General features: G+C 32.7%; 1 protein-coding gene and 1 long non-coding RNA gene across 7 annotated transcripts in view; one reads left to right on the top strand and one right to left on the bottom strand.

Annotated features, from left to right (window-relative positions):
• LOC125278461 overlaps positions 1-1,052 on the bottom strand; it is a 28,366-nt gene extending 27,314 nt beyond the window's left edge. Inside the window, exon 1 of the long non-coding RNA XR_007187148.1 lies at positions 947-1,052. This is a non-coding gene — a long non-coding RNA (uncharacterized LOC125278461). The remainder of the gene's footprint in view (positions 1-946) is intronic.
• The window catches only part of fermt1 (FERM domain containing kindlin 1), a 73,181-nt gene extending 54,234 nt beyond the window's left edge, over positions 1-18,947 (top strand). For 4 of the 6 annotated variants that reach the window (XM_048207659.1, XM_048207657.1, XM_048207658.1 and 1 more), the window contains 14 exons: positions 4,098-4,256; positions 7,004-7,237; positions 7,909-8,034; positions 9,439-9,628; positions 10,808-10,910; positions 11,782-11,889; positions 13,766-13,897; positions 14,584-14,633; positions 14,859-14,983; positions 15,067-15,173; positions 16,026-16,250; positions 16,347-16,471; positions 17,981-18,122; positions 18,206-18,947. In XM_048207659.1, the coding sequence (XP_048063616.1) occupies positions 4,106-4,256; positions 7,004-7,237; positions 7,909-8,034; positions 9,439-9,628; positions 10,808-10,910; positions 11,782-11,889; positions 13,766-13,897; positions 14,584-14,633; positions 14,859-14,983; positions 15,067-15,173; positions 16,026-16,250; positions 16,347-16,471; positions 17,981-18,122; positions 18,206-18,379 (1,992 nt within the window). In that variant the 5' untranslated portion in view covers positions 4,098-4,105 and the 3' untranslated portion in view covers positions 18,380-18,947. Of the gene's footprint in view, positions 1-387; positions 435-767; positions 1,433-4,097; positions 4,257-7,003; positions 7,238-7,908; positions 8,035-9,438; positions 9,629-10,807; positions 10,911-11,781; positions 11,890-13,765; positions 13,898-14,583; positions 14,634-14,858; positions 14,984-15,066; positions 15,174-16,025; positions 16,251-16,346; positions 16,472-17,980; positions 18,123-18,205 lie in introns of those variants that run through there. The other 2 variants (XM_048207661.1, XM_048207656.1) reach the window with 2 other exon arrangements.
• Positions 18,948-19,285: the final 338 nt, after the last annotated feature.

Genomic DNA, 19,285 nt, shown 5'->3' with positions numbered 1-19,285 from the left:
AAAAAAACAAAATAACGACTTATTTAGTGATGGCCGATTTCAAAACACTACTTCAGGAAGCATTCAGGAAGCACACAGATGAATCAGTGTGTCGAATCTGCTGTTCGGAGCGCCAAAGTCACGTGATTTTCGATACGCTGATTCATTGTGCTCCGAAGCTTCCTGAAGCAGTGTTTTGAAATCGGCCATCACTAAATAAGTCCTTATTTAGTTTTTTTTTGGCGCACCAAAAATATTCTCGTCGCTTTATAATATTATTGTTGAACCACTGTACTCAAATGAACTGATTTAAATATGTTTTTAGTACATTTATGGATTTTGAGAGAGGAAATATCATTGCTGGCTATGCAGGCCTCGCTGAGCCATCGACAAAAATATCTTAATTTGTGTTCTGAAGATTAATGAAGGTCTTACGGGTGTGGAACGGCACGAGGGTGAGTAATAAATGACATTATTTTCATTTTTGGGTGAACTAACCCTTTTACTTCAAATTAGAAAGCAAAGAAAGATTAGGATATACAAATAAGTTTATAAGGTACTATATATATATTTAATACAAAATTTATATATCAAAATAATTACAAATTATTAATTTAAATTCAGTTCATTGTTCATGAACTTGGGCATTTTCTCATTTTCTTATACTTTATCAGCATCCTCATCATCACTGTTATATTATAGCCTACGTTTGTGAAATAATAAATAAAAATAGTCAAATAACATGTTTGCGCTAAACTTAATGTTTATTATGTAGGCTATATTTAACAACGCTAACAAAATCCATTCATTGTAGCTATATCGCATTAAATAATAACAAAATATTAGCCTATAATACACTTTTCAAGCAAACCATTTCACAAAACAGGGGTTTAATGCCTTGTAAGTTAATATATTCTGTTCAAAATTAAATTAAAAAGTGCGACTAGCTATTGTAACCGTAGCTAACCTTTCTGGCGGTATAATCCGGTTTAAATTTTCAGTTTTGTTGGCTGGAACTGGTGCAGAAATCTCACGTACAAGTTAGTCATTATGTGGTCATAGCTTGGGCAACAATTACAACCTGGTTAGTGTTCAGGTATTTGCGTTGGGGCTTGCTTAGTCACTTCCGTTACGGGCCCTTCCTGTACACACTGGGCTACTATTGTGAAGTATGTGTTGCTAATCTTTATAAACCAGTATTAATATTCATAAAACAAGCCTTGGCTGTTGAAATCGAACACCGTAACGTCACCAACACGCAATTAACGTAAGCAAGTTAAGCCTTCGCTATTGGTGAGTTTGAGAGATGTGCGGCACTATTTAATTAATATTCATGAGCCTAGCCTTCGTCGTAGTAGGATAAGGATTCTGGGCGGGGTTTTCTCCAGCTTGCACACCTGGACAGGAGATCTCTTTCACTTTCCAAAAGGAAAATCCTCGGGAACGCATTCAGGTGAGTGAAATAATTTATCTTTTACTCTTATAGATTAATATATAGATTAACTGTTTTCTCTACGCTATTTTTATGGTCTAAAATGAGTTTTAAAGATGCTAAGAGTTTGATATGAAGCTAGATATGAGATATCTATTAAAGAAATATGTTTTATATCATGTTATTTGTGAAAAAATGTCGGATCATATGCATTTCAATACATTCTGTACTCTTTCCTTTTGGAAAAGTAAGAAATTTAGGCCTTTTTTAGGAAAATCAATACAGATATAGGCCTACATAGTTCGAGATGATTGAACACTACTATTTTTTCTGCTTGTTTGTAATAGTATATACTTTCATATATGGTTTTATCTGACATTTGCAGCACCTTAGGTACAGCATATATTTTATATAGGGGTATTCAGTTATGTTATGGTTCTTTGTAGATTAAAAAGTTCTTGATCTTCAGATCAGCATATTGTAACAGAGGAAAAGCGAATCCCTCTGAAATACACAGATGCTTTTATTTACAGTCCTCATTTAATTTTTGCATGATCTTCAAATGCAGTCATGAATTGATGAATTTATCTTGTATATTGAATTAAATGTCCTAGTTGTTTATATCTGAATTCAAGTATCTGTTACACTAGGGAGGTGTAAATTCTTTTCTTTTTTTTTAATGCCTGCGGACATGTTAACCTGCTCGCTTACCAGGTTTGCCCTGGGGCTGTATAAATAGTTGTCTTGTTAGTTCAGAGAGTGTGTTTTATCTCTAATCTAGCCAAACATCTTACCCTCCCCCACCCTCCTTAGTGATCGTGGGCCTGATTTTTAAATGGCAATATTGAGAACTCTAATGCAACTTGTTAAAACATTAATGCTTTCCCGTCTTGAGTCACACAAAAAGATCTTTGGGTTGTGTAGTTTACACAGCAGATCTTGACTCTGTGTTTTTGTGCGTAAGACCTGGGCTTTGTTGTTTATTGATGTGCAACCCAACAGACATCAGGATGACGGGTCTGTGTGAGTCGTTCTGTTGTTTCTGCCTGTGGTCTTGTCTCAGCTTGTCAGGAATTTTAAGCTGAAGTCTCTCTTGTTCTTTAATCACATCCCTCCTCCACCCTAGTTCTCCGTCTGTCACTCCCTCTGGTGAGCACGCTTTTAGTAGATGTTGTCATTAGAGACATTAAAGGAATAGTTCACCCAAAAAATAAACTTCTGTCATCAAGTGTGTACAAGAGTTTTCAATTCAAACTCCAAAAAAGGACAAAACACCATAAAACAATCCATATTCCAAGTCTTAAGAAGCCATACAACAAAAGTGGTGTTTATGATTTAAAAAAAACATAGATGGAGTACTGTAATGTAAATACTGAAATAATCAATGATTTTGTTTTCAAAGCATTTATTAATCTTTGTTAATGTTACTTATGGTACAGTATGGTCCCATTATAGTTAAAGGGTTAGTACACCTAAAAATGAAAATAATGTCATTAATTACTCACCCTTGTGTCGTTTAGAACACAAATTAAGATATTGTTGATGAAATCCGATGGTTCAGTGAGACCTGCATAGACAGCAATGGTACTTCCTCTCTCAAGATCCATAAAGGTTCTAAAAACATATTTGAAACTGTTCATGTGAGTCCAGTGGTTTTATCTTAATATTATAAAGTGACAAGAATATTTTTTGCCCGCCAAAAAAAACAAAATAACGACTTTTCAACAATATCTAGTGACGGACGATTTTAAAACACTGCTTCATGAAGCTTCTGAGCTTTATGAATCTTCTGTTTCGAATCAGTGATTCGGATCTCCTATCAAACGGCTAAACTGCTGAAATCACGTGACTTTGGCGCTCCGATCCACTGATTCGATTCGTAAAGCTCTGAAGCAGTGTTTTGAAATCGGCCCATCACTATATATTGTTAAAAAGTCGATATTTTGTTCAAAAAGTATTCTTGTCGCTTTGTAATATTAAGATAGAACCACTGAAGTCACATGAACTGTTTCAAATATGTTTTTAGTACATTAATGGATCTTGAGAGAGGAAATGTCATTGCTGTGAATGCAGGCCTCACTGAGCCATCGGATTTCATCAAAAAATATCAATTTATGTTCTGAAGATGAATGAAGGTCTTACGGGTGTAGAATGACATAAGAGTGAGTAATAAATGACATTATTTTCATTTTTGGGTGAACTAACCCTTTAACATTAGTTAATCCATTAACTAACAATCAGTAATTTATTTGTTACAGTATTTATTAGTCTTTCTTTGTTAATGTTAGTTAATAAAAATAACTGTTCAATGTTAGGTCATGTTAGCTGAGGTTCATTAAATAATATTAATGTATTAGAAAATGTTGAAATTAACATGAACTAAGATTAATAAATGCTTTATAAGTATTTTTCATTGTTAGTTCATGTTAACTAATGTAGTTAACTAATGTTAATTAGTTAACAAATGAGACCTTATTATAAAGTGTTAACAATTAAGTTAAAAAAACTTAAAGCAAAACGTAAAAACAAACAAAAACTTTTTTTTTTTTTTTTCAAATCATAAAGCAATTCATATGAAGAAAAAAAGTATTGTGACACTGAGTCATATTAATAGTCTCCTGGATCAGGCTATATAATGTGTCTGTGGTGGCTGGTAACATTGTGTTTGTGTGTGATTTGATTGCAGGCAGAATCATGGCCACTGCGGCCGAGTACGGACACAACTCCTGGGAACTCACCATCCAGGTGGACCAGCGCGAGGGAGATGAGGGCATGAAGTTTAAATTGCGGGTCAAGGGGGATCTCCACGTCGGGGGTCTCATGCTCAAACTTGTGGAGAAGATCAGTGAGTAGTTTTACAGTTCTCTGTTGAAGAATCAGTACATGAGTACACAAATTGGCCACAGCACAAATGTTGAATTCTAAATTTGATTTACAGTTTTGTGACAAAAAATGTATTTATATTATTATTAGCAGTAATAGTATTTATACTTTGACATATATAATACATTTCAGTACTTTCAAAACAATTTGACACACTCAATACAGATTTAAATTTTGCCATAAAGATAATTTTATAAAAATATTGGTAATATAATATAAATAAATATATATTTATATATATATAAACCAAAATTCATTCAGCCATCTTGAACATTTCATTCATTAATTCAGTTTATTCACTATAGTTTAAAAAAATGGCAATAAAATATGACAAGATCTCAGAGTTAAACTGTGTCAGAAAAAAATAATCTAAATTATGTCAGATAACACTTAATTAAAACATGGTCAGGTCAAAGTGTCTAAATAATTTTTGGTTATATTATTGAATAATATTTGGATATATATATATATATATATATATATATATATATATATATATATATATATATATAAAATCCAAATATTATTCAATAATATAACCAAAAATATATATATATATATATATATATATATATATATATATATATATATATATCTTATTAAATTAAATATTGACACCAAAATTTGAATCTATCAGTTATATAATATATATTGATTAAATGAAAGAATTCTAAGATATTAAGTGTTTTTCCATCATGGTAAATAAATTTAATATTATTTAAAGTTAATTTATGAAATATTATGAAATAATATATAAATTAAATAAAATTACAGGTTACATTTCAAACATTGATTATTCATATTATTTACTGCTTCTGGAAATACTTCATATGTTGTGTGTATGATAACATATATTATGGATAATTCATACTAAAAAATTAATGTATTAATAATACTACACTTACAGCAGTAATTTCTTTAAATTTCATTCATTTTTCATCATTTTAACTCCAGTTTTGTTGCAGACTCTGTTTGCTACTTTAATTAAAATTCAGGAATTTCATTTGGATTTAAAAGGGGTTCTTAGTGCAATTCTGAAAAGCTTAAAGCATTTTAAAAACACGTCCAAAGCTCTTCAACATAAGAATGGTTTTGTAAGGTTATAATGGGTTGAAAATAGCTGTCAGAGTTTATGGGAAACCCCTGTTAAAAAAAGAACAAAGGCTCACATCCCACACAAAAAACTAAGTATTCTGGATCCCGTTCAAGTGCGGTTCTACAGTCCTAAACACTGGTTGAAATGCACAGGTACGCCCATGTTTGCCTTGCATATCTTTGTATAGCCTCATGCTTAGAGCTATTGTTCTTTGACTCAGGTGTTGTTTGCCGACACAGGGTCTGAAGTTCATTATATGACTGTGTCAGCCAGGGAGACGTTAGCAAAACACCCTGTTTTCCTCTATAGACTCATCAGATGACCCAGTTTGTAATTACTATACTTTGCCATGTAGGTTTTTTATTGGAAATGGTCATTCATGAATCCAATCCAGATTATAGTCAACGTAATAGGTGTATTACAGTACAGGCACCCCAGAATTTCTTAAGGAGGTGATCACGGGGTGAGTCAGATGATGATCACTGTGGAGGATGAAGGAAATGTGAGTAAAAGAAGAATCATCAGGGTTTATGAATTTGTGGTGTCATCAAACATGTTTGTATTACTCAGTGGCAACTGGTCTGATTTATTTCATGGTTGTAGTTTAAACCACTCCACATAATTAATTTCCTGTTCAGCTCTTTAATAATAATTTCCTCAAAGTCCTATGCTACCTTGTGCAAAGAAAAATTGCAAATAACAGTATTATTTTAGTACTTCAGTATAGTTTTAGTAATTTTGTTGTGTGCTTTTTAAAATATATATATATATTTATAGCTTTAATTTATTTTAAGTTTATTTTAAGTTCATCTTATAGTTGTATTTTATTTCATTTCAGCTTGATGTCAACGGTTTTTAATAGTTTTAGTTAGCAATAACATTACTCACAATAAAACTCAATTATAAAAACTGACCTGTTTAAACTAAAAGATAAATTGAAATTGGTGTTTTAGGGCTTTACATCAACTTTTCTGCATAATACCTAATAATTACTAAAATAAATCAAATTTTGAATTTCCTTTTCAGCCTTTTTATTAAAATAAACACAGGTAATAGAACAGATGTTTTTATAGATATAAAGTAATAAGGTTTTTTCATGATTTGAGCATTTAGAAACAAAATGTGAAATGACTTGTCTTAAAGGCATAGTTCTCCCAATAATGAAAAATCTGTCTTCATTTACTCAACCTCAACTTGTTCCAAACCCGTATGAATTTTTTTCTTCTGCTGAACACAGAAGAAGATATTTTGAAGAATATGGGTAACCAAAAAGTTATGAGGCACCACTGACTTCCATAGTATAGAAAAAAATACTATGGAAGTCCGTAGTAACCCACAACTGTTTGGTTACAAACATTCTTCAAAATATCTTCCTTTGTGTTCAGCAGAACAAAGAATTTCATACAGGTTTGGAACAACTTGAGGTTGAGTAAATAATGACAGAATTTTGAACTATCTTTGGGTCCATGTCTTTAACGTTTGTTATCACAAAAATCTGTTTCATTATGGAATTGTTTTTGGGATTTTCACTGTTGTGCTCTTTATATGTGTGTGGAGATAAATGCATTGTCTCAGACTCATGTTCTCACAGTATGATGTTCTCTGTGTGTCAGAGGCTCCTCAGGACTGGTCCGATCATGCCATCTGGTGGGAGCAGAAGAGCTGCTGGCTGCTGAAGACTCACTGGACTCTGGATAAGTATGGAGTCCAGGCGAACGCTGACCTCCGCTACACTCCGCAACACAAACCCCTCTGTATCCAGCTGCCCAACATGAAGACCATCAGGCTCCCTGTTAGCTTCTCTGGTGTGGTCTTCAGAGCCGTGGTTGAGATCTGCAAAGCACTCAGTAAGAGTCATATTATATTAATATAACTGCATTGCAATCCTATTGCATATTAAATACAATGCTTACATGTTACATAATACAGATTTGTGTTATTTTGTGTCATTTAGATACTAAATCATCTCCTACAGACACACATTAAAAACAGACAATTATGATTAACACTTTTGATTGAATCTGATACTAGAACTGGGATTTTTAAAACCAGATTTACACTGCAAAGGTGGCACAGAAACGCTTCTGAAGTGGCAATTGGGTGTCTTTACAAATATTGTTTAATGCTGCTCAGAGGTGGCATAAATGCATTACACATCAGTTTTAACTGCATGTTGTTATACTAGAGGCTAAGGTGGCTCAGAGCTGGCTTTTATGCTGCATTGCGTCTTTACACAGAATTTTGAGCAGGCACAGAGCAGCCTTAACTCAGCTATGTAAAGATGCTGCTATACAACTAAATTTGAAACTTAAAAATACACACCTAATACAGTTAAAACTAGAAAAATATTTAGAATATTTTATGAATATATTTTTTATGTATTTAATTTATTTGTATTTTTTTTTTACAATTCCAGTTAATTAGTTTTTACATGTAAAAAAAAAAAAGCAGTGTAATTTGTTTTTCTTTCTGAACATTAGTTGATACTAAACTATGTGTTTTCTGTCTCTGTTCACAGACATTAGAAGATCTGAAGAACTTTCTCTTCTGAAACCACTAGATGATCCAAAGAAGAAAAAGAAAAAAGAAAAGGGCACAGAATCAGCCATTGATGATATATTAAACATGGACATCACCAGCGGAGGTATTTATTTGCTGCAAATGGCCATGAGGAGACTGCTTTTTTGTGGATTTTATTTATTACAATGGAAAAAGCATCAACAAAACAAACAAACAAAAAAATTTAAAAAAATGCATTTGTATAAATACACATTCTAAGACTGTTAAACATACATTATTTTTTTTCTTCCAAAAATAAATAAATAAATGCCAACTAAATAAAAAAAAAAAAAAAAAAAAACTAGGTGAATAAAGTACAGTACAGTCCAAAAGTTTGGAACCACTAAGATTTTTAATGTTTTTAAAAGAAGTTTCGTCTGCTCACCAAGGCTACATTTATTTAATTAAAAATACAGTAAAAAACAGTAATATTGTGAAATATTATTACAATTTAAAATAACTGTTTTCTATTTGAATATATTTCACAAAGTAATTTATTCCTGTGATGGCAAAGCTGAATTTTCAGCATCGTTACTCCAGTCTTCAGTGTCACATGATCCTTCAGAAATCATTCTAATATGCTGATCTGCTGCTCAAGAAACATTTAATGTGTACAACTGTACAAAATATTTGTGTATAATATTTTTTTTCAGGATTATTTGATGAATAGAAAGTTCAAAAGAACAGTGTTTATCTGAAATCTAATCTTTTGTAACATTATAAATGTCTTTACTGCCATTATTGATTTAATGCATCCTTGCTGAATAAAAGTATTCATTTCTTTAATTTCTTTTCAAAAAAATAAAAATAAAAATTCTTAATGACCCTAAACTTTTGAACGGTAGTGTATAATGCTACAGAAGCTTTGTATTTCAGATAAATGCTGTTCTTTTGAACTTTCTATTCATCAAGGAATCCTGAAAAAAAAAGTACACAACTGTTTTCAACATTGAAAATAATCATAAATGTTTATTGAGCAGCAAATCAGCATATTAGAATGATTTCTGAAGGATCATGTGACACTGAAGACTGGAGTAATGATGCTGAAAATTCAGCTTTGCATCACAGGAATAAATTACTTTGTCAAATATATTTAAATAGTACACAGTTATTTTAAATTGTAATAATATTTCACAATATTACTGTTTTTTACTGTATTTTTAATGAAATAAATGTAGCCTTGGTGAGCAGACGAAACTTCTTTTAAAAACATTAAAAATCTTAGTGGTTCCAAACTTTTGGACTGTACTGTACATTTTACATTTCAGACTAAATAATACACAGTGATAATGTAAGCATTATGCATTTAGGCTTCCAGATAAAAAATTTATTATAAATAAAAAAAATATTTGTTTTTTAAGTTGTAAACATTTTAATATGCTTTCTTTCTTTTTTTTTAGAAAATACTGTAGATTGCTTCTGGATAATTAGCAACAGTTGTGTTTTAAATAAATAATAATTTACATGGTTACATTTCTACTTTCTACAGGAGCCCTTGGTCTGTACAGTAAAACTATGACTCCGACCTATGACCCGGAGAGCGGCTCTCCTGCATCGTCCACCAGTCTGTGGTTCGGAGACAGTCCCCTGACGGCCAGCCAGCCCAACCTTCCACCAGAGGAACTGGCCAAACTGTACAAGCCTCTTACTATGGAGGACAAAGCAGCCATTAATGCTGGGTAAGAGAAAGACACAGACAGGCACATTTACATTACCATTCAAAAGAAGCCTCGTATGTTCTCAAAGGCTGCATTTATTTGATCAAAATACAGTAAAACAGTAATAATGTGAAATATTATTACAATTTAAAAGAACTGTTTTCTATTTTAGAATGTAATTTATTCCTGTGATGTCAAAGCTGAATTTTCAGCATCATTACTCCAGTCTTCAGTGTCACATGATCCTTCAGAAATCATTCTAATATGCTGATTTGCTGCTTAAGAAACATTTCTTATTATTTTCAATGTTGAAAACAGTTGTGCTGCTTCATATTTTGTGGAAACCGATACATCTTTAGGATTCTTTGATGAATAGAAAGTTCAAAAGAACAGCATTTAGTTGAAATAGAAATCCTTTGTAGCATTATAAATGTCTTTACTGTCACTTTTGATTACTTTAATGCATCCTTGCTAAATTTAAAGCATTAATTTCTTTCAGCTTTTGAATGATAGTGTTTGACCCTTGACCTCATGTCTCCAAGAATGGAGAGATGTTCTTCAATGTCTTTATTAATAGATCTTCATACTTCAGTTTATAACACAGATAGTTTTGTTTCTAAAATCTGATTGGACATTTAATCAAAAGCATTCAGCGTCATTACAATAGCCACACACCTGTGTTACATTGTTTACTATAATATTACTGTTTTTAAATGTATACATTATTTTTAGCATGTTGTTGTTTCTACTGTTTAATACAAGCTATATTTCACCGCATTCTCAAAAACATCCATTTACTATGGTAAAATCACAGTGGCAGAAGCCTTGAATAACTAATTGTTTTAAAGTTGGCATGAAACGGAAGTTGTGATGTTTATCTGAGTGAAACGGCTTCTTGAATGAGCAAAAATGTACGGCGGGACTTGATTTTGTCCATCAGGAATTGATTGGATTGTTGTGGTTTGTTATTGGTGGATCTTATGTGAGTGACGGGTTGCCCCGCCCAACAATGTCACTGCAAGAGCAAGGGGAAGTTTTTTTGATGAAAGATTATGAGGCTCATGGATAAATAATTTTATAATAAATACTGCAGTTTTCCATGAAAAATAAGTCTGTCATGCTAATATATTGCTGTATTTATTGACCAGTTGCAGTGCATTCAATGAATTTGTGAATTTTAACTGAGAAGTTGCTCTGCAGGTGGCTGGATTCCTCTCGCTCACTGATGGAACAGGGAATTCAGGAAAACGACAGACTCCTGCTGCGATTCAAATACCACTGCTTCTTTGACCTCAACCCAAAGGTGAGAGACCAACTATTATGATTTTTGTACAATTTCAACTTTCTTTAGTGTGTAATGTTGCTGTTTGAGCATGAAAAAAAGTTACAAAGTTACAAAGCCCAAAGTCACTCCAAAGGGAGTTATTCTCTGAGTTATATCAGTGCGCGCTGTTTCTGAACATTTCCTCGCTCGAAGCAGCTGACCAATCACAACTCATTGGTCCATCCGACCAATCGGACTACATTGCACTTTTTGGAATGAGAGGCTTCATAGAGACAGGAACTAAACAGTATTACTGACAGACTGGGAAGAGAGGTAATGCAACAAAGTTGCGAATTTAACTTGTGCGAAATTTGGAGTATCGCATAAAACATTTGCGAACAAAGCACTGTTTCCATTCAATGAGTTGAAGAGAACAAAATCGTCACTTCCTGATAAACTGGCGCTAAATAAATAAGAAAAATGGAAGTTGCTGCAGTAGAAGCCAATGTATATATTAATTTTTGTATATAATAAATTTCTTGCACCTCAAAGCGTGCAGACGAAACCCAATCTATCTTGCATTCAGATGCCTGGTATTTGTGAACGCAATCGTGCAAGGTGCTTCTGGGAGGGAATTATACCGAAGCGCTTTAACGACAGACTTTGCTCAGGCGCTACAGAATGACCAAAACAGCATTTCAGATACTGTGCAACGAGATCGGTCCGCTGGTTGGTCCAGTTATGCCGTGCCATCTCAAAGAAAAACCTATTCTAGTAGACTCCACAACAAAAACAAGACTTTGTGAAAGGCATAATACAGCCTCTTTAAAATGTGACTCAAATGTTTATGGATGATAACGTTAGATGGGCCGATATGTCTAAACTAGCAATGGTCTTTTTCTTCTTGTAGTATGATGCTGTGAGAATCACACAGTTGTATGAACAGGCCCGATGGGCCATACTGCTGGAGGAGATCGACTGCACTGAAGAAGAGATGATCATGTTTGCATCCCTGCAGGTACAGGACTCCTGTTCTCAGTTCCCCAGCTAACAGGGAACATTCTCAGAACTTTGGCTAACATTCTGGCAAGGTTCTCTCAAAGTTGTGTGCAAACATTTTTTCAGTAACATAATGGAACATTCATTCAGAGTTACCTGGTTTTTAAAAATGTTCTCAAAATCTTGGCACAAAAATGGTATTATACATCATTCATTGAACACTTTTTTTCTGATGTGTTCTAGAATTTTATTTTAAAAATTCTACTTGTTTCAGAATATTCAGAGAACATTCAAAAGTAACGTTCTTATAATCTTTGAAAAATGGAATGTTACCTTAAAGGGTTAGTTCACGCAAAAATGAAAATTCTGTCATTTATTACTTCCTCATGCCGTTCCACACCCGTAAGACCTTCGTTAATCTTCGGAACACAAATTAAGATATTTTAGTTGAAATCCGATGGCTCAGTGAGGCCTTCATAGGGAGCAATGATATTTCCTCTCTCAAGATCCATTAAGGTACTAAAAACATATTTAAATCAGTTCATGTGAGTACAGTGGTTCAATATTAATATTATAAAGCGACGAGAATATTTTTGGTGCGCCAAAAAAAACAAAATAACGACTTATATAGTGATGGCCGATTTCAAAACACTGCTTCATGAAGATTCGGAGTGTTATGAAGAATCAGCGTGTTGAATCAGCGGTTCGGAGCGCCAAAGTCACGTGATTTCAGCAGTTTGGCGATTTGACAGGCGATCGTAATCATGATTCGATACACTGATTCATAACACTCCAAAGCTTCCTGAAGCAGTGTTTTGAAATCGGCCATCGCTAAATAATTTGTTATTTTGTTTTTTTGGCGCACCAAAAATATTCTCGTCGCTTTATAATATAAATATTGAACCACTGTACTCACATGAACTGATTTAAATATGTTTTTAGTACATTAATGGATCTTGAGAGAGGAAATGAGGAAATGAAATTTAAAAAAAAAAAAAAATCAAATATAACATTTCCATATCTAAATGAGAATGTTAGCAAAATGTTTTTAGACCGTTTTTGTTAGCTGGGTCATTTCTGTTCATTGTTTTATTTCAGATTTATTTTCAGAGTTCAAGAGATAGGTTTAGTTATTGTTAACTATAATAAAACTGATTGGATCATCTGACAAGTATGCACTAACATATATAGTAGTATCCAGTGTCATGACCTCTCAAATGGTTTTGAGTTACGGTCAATTTTTTAGTGCCATGCCGTTCTTTCTTTTTAGCCTGAAGCTATGAGATAACTTACTTTGAGGACAAAAGACGTTACATTCCACAACACAAGATAGAGTTCAGTTACACAGTGAGATAAAGTATAGGTGAACATGGAACTAACAAAATCTGTATCTGCAGATAGTCAGACATACACTGAGGTTTTGTGCTGGTATGTATATCATATCTTATGTGAGATGGGAAATCTGGCTAACTGTGCCACTGTGGGCTCAGACAGTAATTTAGGAGGGAAAGTCTGTTTCGACACATGATGGGATACATGCCTGAACAAAGAAAAAAAAAAGATAGAATATCAGATGACAGGATAATGCATTGCACAGATATTTTCCCACCTTTTTAGCACATTAGTTGTTGCTAAAATGATTAATTCAAAGTCCTGCCTCATGCAGTGTTATGTGCATTGAAGACCATTAAAGTTTATAATCTGCTTCATTAGTTATTCACTGAGAACTCTCCATTAAAACTTTTTATTCAACATTTATTTTTAACCATATTCAAAGGTGAAATGTATAATTTGTCCGTGTCTTCTGAGTCTTGAACTCTGTTTTTGACTAACCAAAATGAATTATGCATGCAATTGTTTTTGCAATGCATCTAAAACACTTGAATCTTTTCTAGTATCACATCTGTAAACTGACCTTGTCAACGGAGCCACTGACCAATTTCAGTGAACCAGAGATTGATGAAGTTGAGGCTGCGCTCTCAAACTTAGAATCCACCCTGGAAGGACGGAACGCTGATAAAATCCTGGTATCTGTGATTTTTATGATATTATGATTAGATTTTCTTCATAAGGATGTTGGCTTTACAACAATACTTATATCAAAATAATATCCAGCCTGTTTGTTTTTTTTTTGTTTTTTTTCCTCCAGCTGTTTGACAGATGATTGTGCTTTAATTTCTGATAAAGACTGATATTAGGTTGATCTGGAATCAATCTGGCTGATATTTAAGCTAGTTTAAGCAGTTTTTTTTTTTTAAAGAAATGAAAACTTTTATTCAGCAAGGATGCATTAAATTTATCAAAAAGTGACAGTAAACACATTTATGGTACAATAGGTTTTGATATCAAATAAATGCATGTATAAATGTTTTTTTACTTTCTATTCATCAAAGAATCCTGAAAAAAACTGATCATGGTTTCCACAAAAATACGAAGCACCACAACTGTTTTAAACATGTTTCTTGAGCAGCAAATCAGCATATTAGAATGATTTCTGAAGGATCATGTGACACCGAAGACTGGAGTAATGATGCTGAAAATTCAGCTTTGATCACAAGAATAAATTACATTTTAAAATATATTTAAAACAGTTGTTTTTAATTGTAATAATATGTCATAATATACTGTTTTTTTTTTTTTTACTTTACCAGCCCCAAACATTTGAATGGTAGTGTATGAATATTAACTTTTCTTTTCTTGCTTTTCTTTCCAGGAAGATATCACTGATATTCCAAAGCTGGAAGATAAACTTAAACTGTTTAGGTGAGTTTAGGTTTATAAAAATTGTTTAAGGAAAAATAAATCAACTTACTATTTTAGTATACAAGTGTATGTTGTTACAGATTTTTCTTTTAAAGCAAAGCAAATTATTAACAGATAATTGTTTGAGGAAAAACATGGTTTTGTAAAACAAGACAATATCCACTCTCCAATAAGACAAAGTATACAGTGCATATTTACTTATCTGTTCGTTTCTTTGCTCTACAGGCCCAAACGATTGACGTTAAAGCCGTATAAGGAGTACTGGTTTGTTTTTAAGGACACCACCATTTCTTATTTCAAAAACAAAGAGTCTGCCAATAAAGAGCCCATCGAGCAGCTCCATCTACGAGGTGAGCGGCCAATCAGAGAGAAGATCATTCATTTTAATGAAGCCAATGCATCAGCGGGATAATGCATATCATTAATTGTACAGGATGTGAGGTCATTCCTGATGTCAACGTCACCGAGAGGAAGTTCGGCCTTAAGCTGTTATTGCCAGCAGCTGACGGAATGAATGAGATTTATATTCGCTGTGACAATGTGAGTTTTATATTTGTATTTTATATGCAGATTGAGGTACGCATGTGATTTTTATGAAGTGAATGTAAGAAAAACGGTAATTAATGTTATTAATATTTCATGATGAACATTTACTGAACTGAAGAAAATTAGGTTACTTGATTATCATTGTTCCTCCTCAAATGTGAGTTACATATTCTCACTATAAAAGCCTCATGATACAAAACATAAAACATAGGCAAACATTTTTATTTAATATTTTGTCTAAATGTTCAATATATCTGGAGTCAGTCTGGCTGATATCAAAGCTAGTATATTACTGTTCAAAAGTTTGGGGTCAGTAAAATTCAGCAAGGATGCATTAAATTGATCATGTGACACACATTTATGGTACAAAAGGTTTTGATATCAAATAAATGCTGTTTTTTTTTTACTTTCTATTGAGCAAAGATATATTACGCCTAAAAAAAATATTACGCCTTCCATAAAAATATTAAGCAGTACAACCGTTTTCAACATTGATAATAATAAGAAATGTTTCTTGAGCAGCAAATCAGCATATTAAAATGATTTCTGAAGGATCATGTGACACTGAAGGCTGGAGTAATGATGCTGAAAATTCAGCTTTGATCACAGGAATAAATTACATTTTAAAATATATTAAAATAGAAAACAGGCTTTTTACATTTTAATAATATTTCATAATTTATATTCATATAAAGGTTCAATAAATTACTTAAAAATAGATTTTTCTGATTATTATTTCATATGTCAGGCTTTACAGGGTTAAATTACAATCAGAAGCTTCATGAGTGCTTAAATCTGAGGAGTTTGCATTTATTCGTTTCTTCTGCCAAAAACAAATGAAAACAGGAGACGCAGTACGCCAAGTGGAAAGCTGCCTGTATTTTGGCCTCTAAAGGAAAGACGATGGCTTACAGCTCATACCGCACCGAGGTGAAGAACATCCAGTCTTTCCTGCAGATGAAGAGTCTAGCGCCCCCTCCTGGCCAGGCAGCACCTGACGTAGAGTCCATGGAGATGAACGCCGAGTGCTTCGTTTCTCCCCGATATGCAAAGAAATACAAGACCAAACAGGTGAAATCACATTTGGCTTGTTTTCATTATGCAATGACATCATTGGCTATCTGAGATCTGTTACAATAATAGCAAAATTTCTTCTTCTTCTTTTAGCTGACCACACGAATCTTGGAGGCCCTTCACAATATTTCCCACCTTTCCCTCATGGAGGCTAAAATGCGTTTTATCCAAGCCTGGCAGTCCCTGCCCGAATTTGGCATCAAGTACTATATCGTCAGGTAATTTTGTTGAACAACAGAGTGATTTGTGCCATGCAATTTTAGGGACATACTAAGCCTGAATATGGTTTTGAGCCCTTCAACCATGAATTATGATTAAGACTGTAGTTTTCCTTGAAGTTGTGCTTTTTAGAGTTACATTTTTCAAAAAGTTATATACAGATACTTCACAGCTGTTTGTACAAATTATATAGTCACTGAACCATTCAAACTCGTGCTGAATATGACGTTGTTGTTGTTGTTGTTATTGTTATCTTTTTACATTAATCAGACATAAAATTTCCAGTGCTATATCATACGGAAGAGGATTAGGGCCAAGCAATAATAAAAAAATAAAACCATCTCGAGATTAAAGTTGTTAAATTTCGAGAAAAAACTTGTTAAATTTCGAGAAAAAAGTCAAGATAAAATGTTGAGAATAAAGTCATTAAATTATGAGAAAAAAGTCGTTAAATTACGAGAACAGATTCGTTAAATTATGAGAAAAATGTTGTTAAATTTCAAGAAAAAAGTCGAGATAAAATGTTGAGAATAAACTCGTTAAATTACTAGAAAAAAAATCGTTAAATTTCAAGAAAAAAGTCAAGATAAAATGTTGAGAATAAACTCATTAAATTATGAGAAAAAAGTAGTTAAATTACGAGAACAAATTCGTTAAATTATGAGAAAAATGGTGTTAAATTTTAAGAAAAAAGTCGAGATAAAATGTTGAGAATAAACTTGTTAAATTACGAGAAAAAAAATCATTAAATTTCGAGAAAAAAGTCGAGACAAAATGTTGAGAATAAACTCATTAAATTATGACTTTATTCTCAACATTTTATCTCGACTTTTTTCTCGAAATTTAACGAGTTTTTTCTCATAATTTAACGAATTTGTTCTCGTAATTTAATGACTTTTTTCTCGTAATTTAATGAGTTTATTCTCTACATTTTATCTCGACTTTTTTCTCGAAATTTAACGAGTTTTTTCTCGAAATTTAACAACTTTAATCTCGAGATGGTTTTAATTTTTTATTATTGCTTGGCCCTAATCCTCTTCCGTAATATCAAGAAATTTTGCTGAACAACATGAGTTTTTTGACTGGTATTCCTCAAATATGATTCAAATTTTGTGATTCTTTGAAGTTATGTACTAAGTGCTTTTTACAGTTCAGTTTTTTCTGTAAACAAAAAAAGTACAAAATGTCCAAGTTCATTTGGCTTGTTTTTGAAAAAAATAAATAAAATAAAATTGGCATTTAATAGTGTTTTCATTCCATTTAAAGGTTCAATTTCAGTTGTAATTTTCAATTTCATAATCAAGCACTGGTGCTTGAAATTGAATATACTGTAAAATTCTGTTTGAACACTGAATCAGTCAAACACATGCTGAAGATGATTTTTGTCATAAACTACAAATTGAATTGTGCCTGGTATTACTCAAGTCTGAGTCTGACTATGGTTTTTAGAGCCCTTCAACCATGAAATAAGATTAAAATCATTTCACTTTGTCTTTTTCATGCCACAGATTCAGAGGGAGCAAGAAAGATGAGCTCCTGGGAATTTCCTCCAACAGGCTGATCCGCATCGACATGTCGACTGGTTTGCCGGTGACCACCTGGAGGTTCTCCAGCATGAAGCAATGGAACGTCAACTGGGAGATTAAACAGGTGAATAAACTGCTTCAAACAACCTTTGTAACCCGTGTGGCTGGTGCAAAGATGACTTTTGAGTGTGTTCATTTGTGTTGCAGGTGGCCATTGAGTTTGACCAGAGCGTGTCCATTGCGTTCTCCTGCCAGAGCTGCGACTGTAAAGTGGTTCACGAGTATATCGGAGGATACATCTTCCTTTCAACGCGCTCAAAAGACCAGAACGAAACATTAGATGAAGAACTCTTCCACAAACTCACGGGAGGACAAGACTGACCTCAAATCAACACGTCAGGACTCTGACATGGCCCTTAGTGTTGCAGAAAAGCAATTTGTATAGTTTTTTAAATCTGCCTAAGTTGTTTTATATTTGTATTAAGACACACACAAGCCTTGTGCTCAAAACGGAAAATAAACCAGATTATTCAATGTATATTTTGGATCTGATACAATACATTTGCTGACTCTTGACATCTCTATGAGTTGTTTTTTCATCTGAACAATATACAAAATTTACAGTGCATATTTCCATACAAGAATTTTTGTGATAGATATGGGATACAGTACGGTTACGGTGGGGTTCGAATTTGAATTGTAGGTTTCTTTGAAGTACTAACAAAGTGCTTTCTACATTGTTTTGAATGTTTGAATGTTAAATGAGTTTACATTAAATGCATCACCAAAATATCTAGGTGCTTATGGCTTGTTTTCTGGAAAAATAAATAAATTTGCAATTTAATTGTTACTTTTAAATTTAAGTTTACATTTTGTTAAATGTGATTTTATTTTCATTATATTGACTGGAAAATCTTAAAATAGTCTAAATTAATCTTCACTTCCATTATGAGGTCCAATTTTGACTTTTGTCTGAATTTCATAATCAAGTACTGATAATTTATTATACTTGAAATTGAATATATTTAACAGCAGTTATATTTATTTTTGTACAAACTATACAGTCAAACGTTTTTTATAAATTAGATATAAAATTGGCCTTTAGTTTTGAAAAATAGAACCAAATGTGATCCAACCGTATATAATATATACTATACATATACAGTAATTGCAATGCATGCACTATTATAATGGAAACCATAATGGCCCATAAAATAAATGAGATTTTTATCCTTGCAGGAAAAAATACTATAGTATTTATTAAAGTAAATTGTATATTATAGTATT

Source organism: Megalobrama amblycephala, linkage group LG11 (assembly GCF_018812025.1).
Source record: "Megalobrama amblycephala isolate DHTTF-2021 linkage group LG11, ASM1881202v1, whole genome shotgun sequence".
In the NCBI taxonomy this organism is placed as follows: domain Eukaryota; kingdom Metazoa; phylum Chordata; class Actinopteri; order Cypriniformes; family Xenocyprididae; genus Megalobrama; species Megalobrama amblycephala.
The sequence above is the reverse complement of the archived record's forward strand: the minus strand, read 5'-3'. Positions and strand labels throughout refer to the sequence as shown.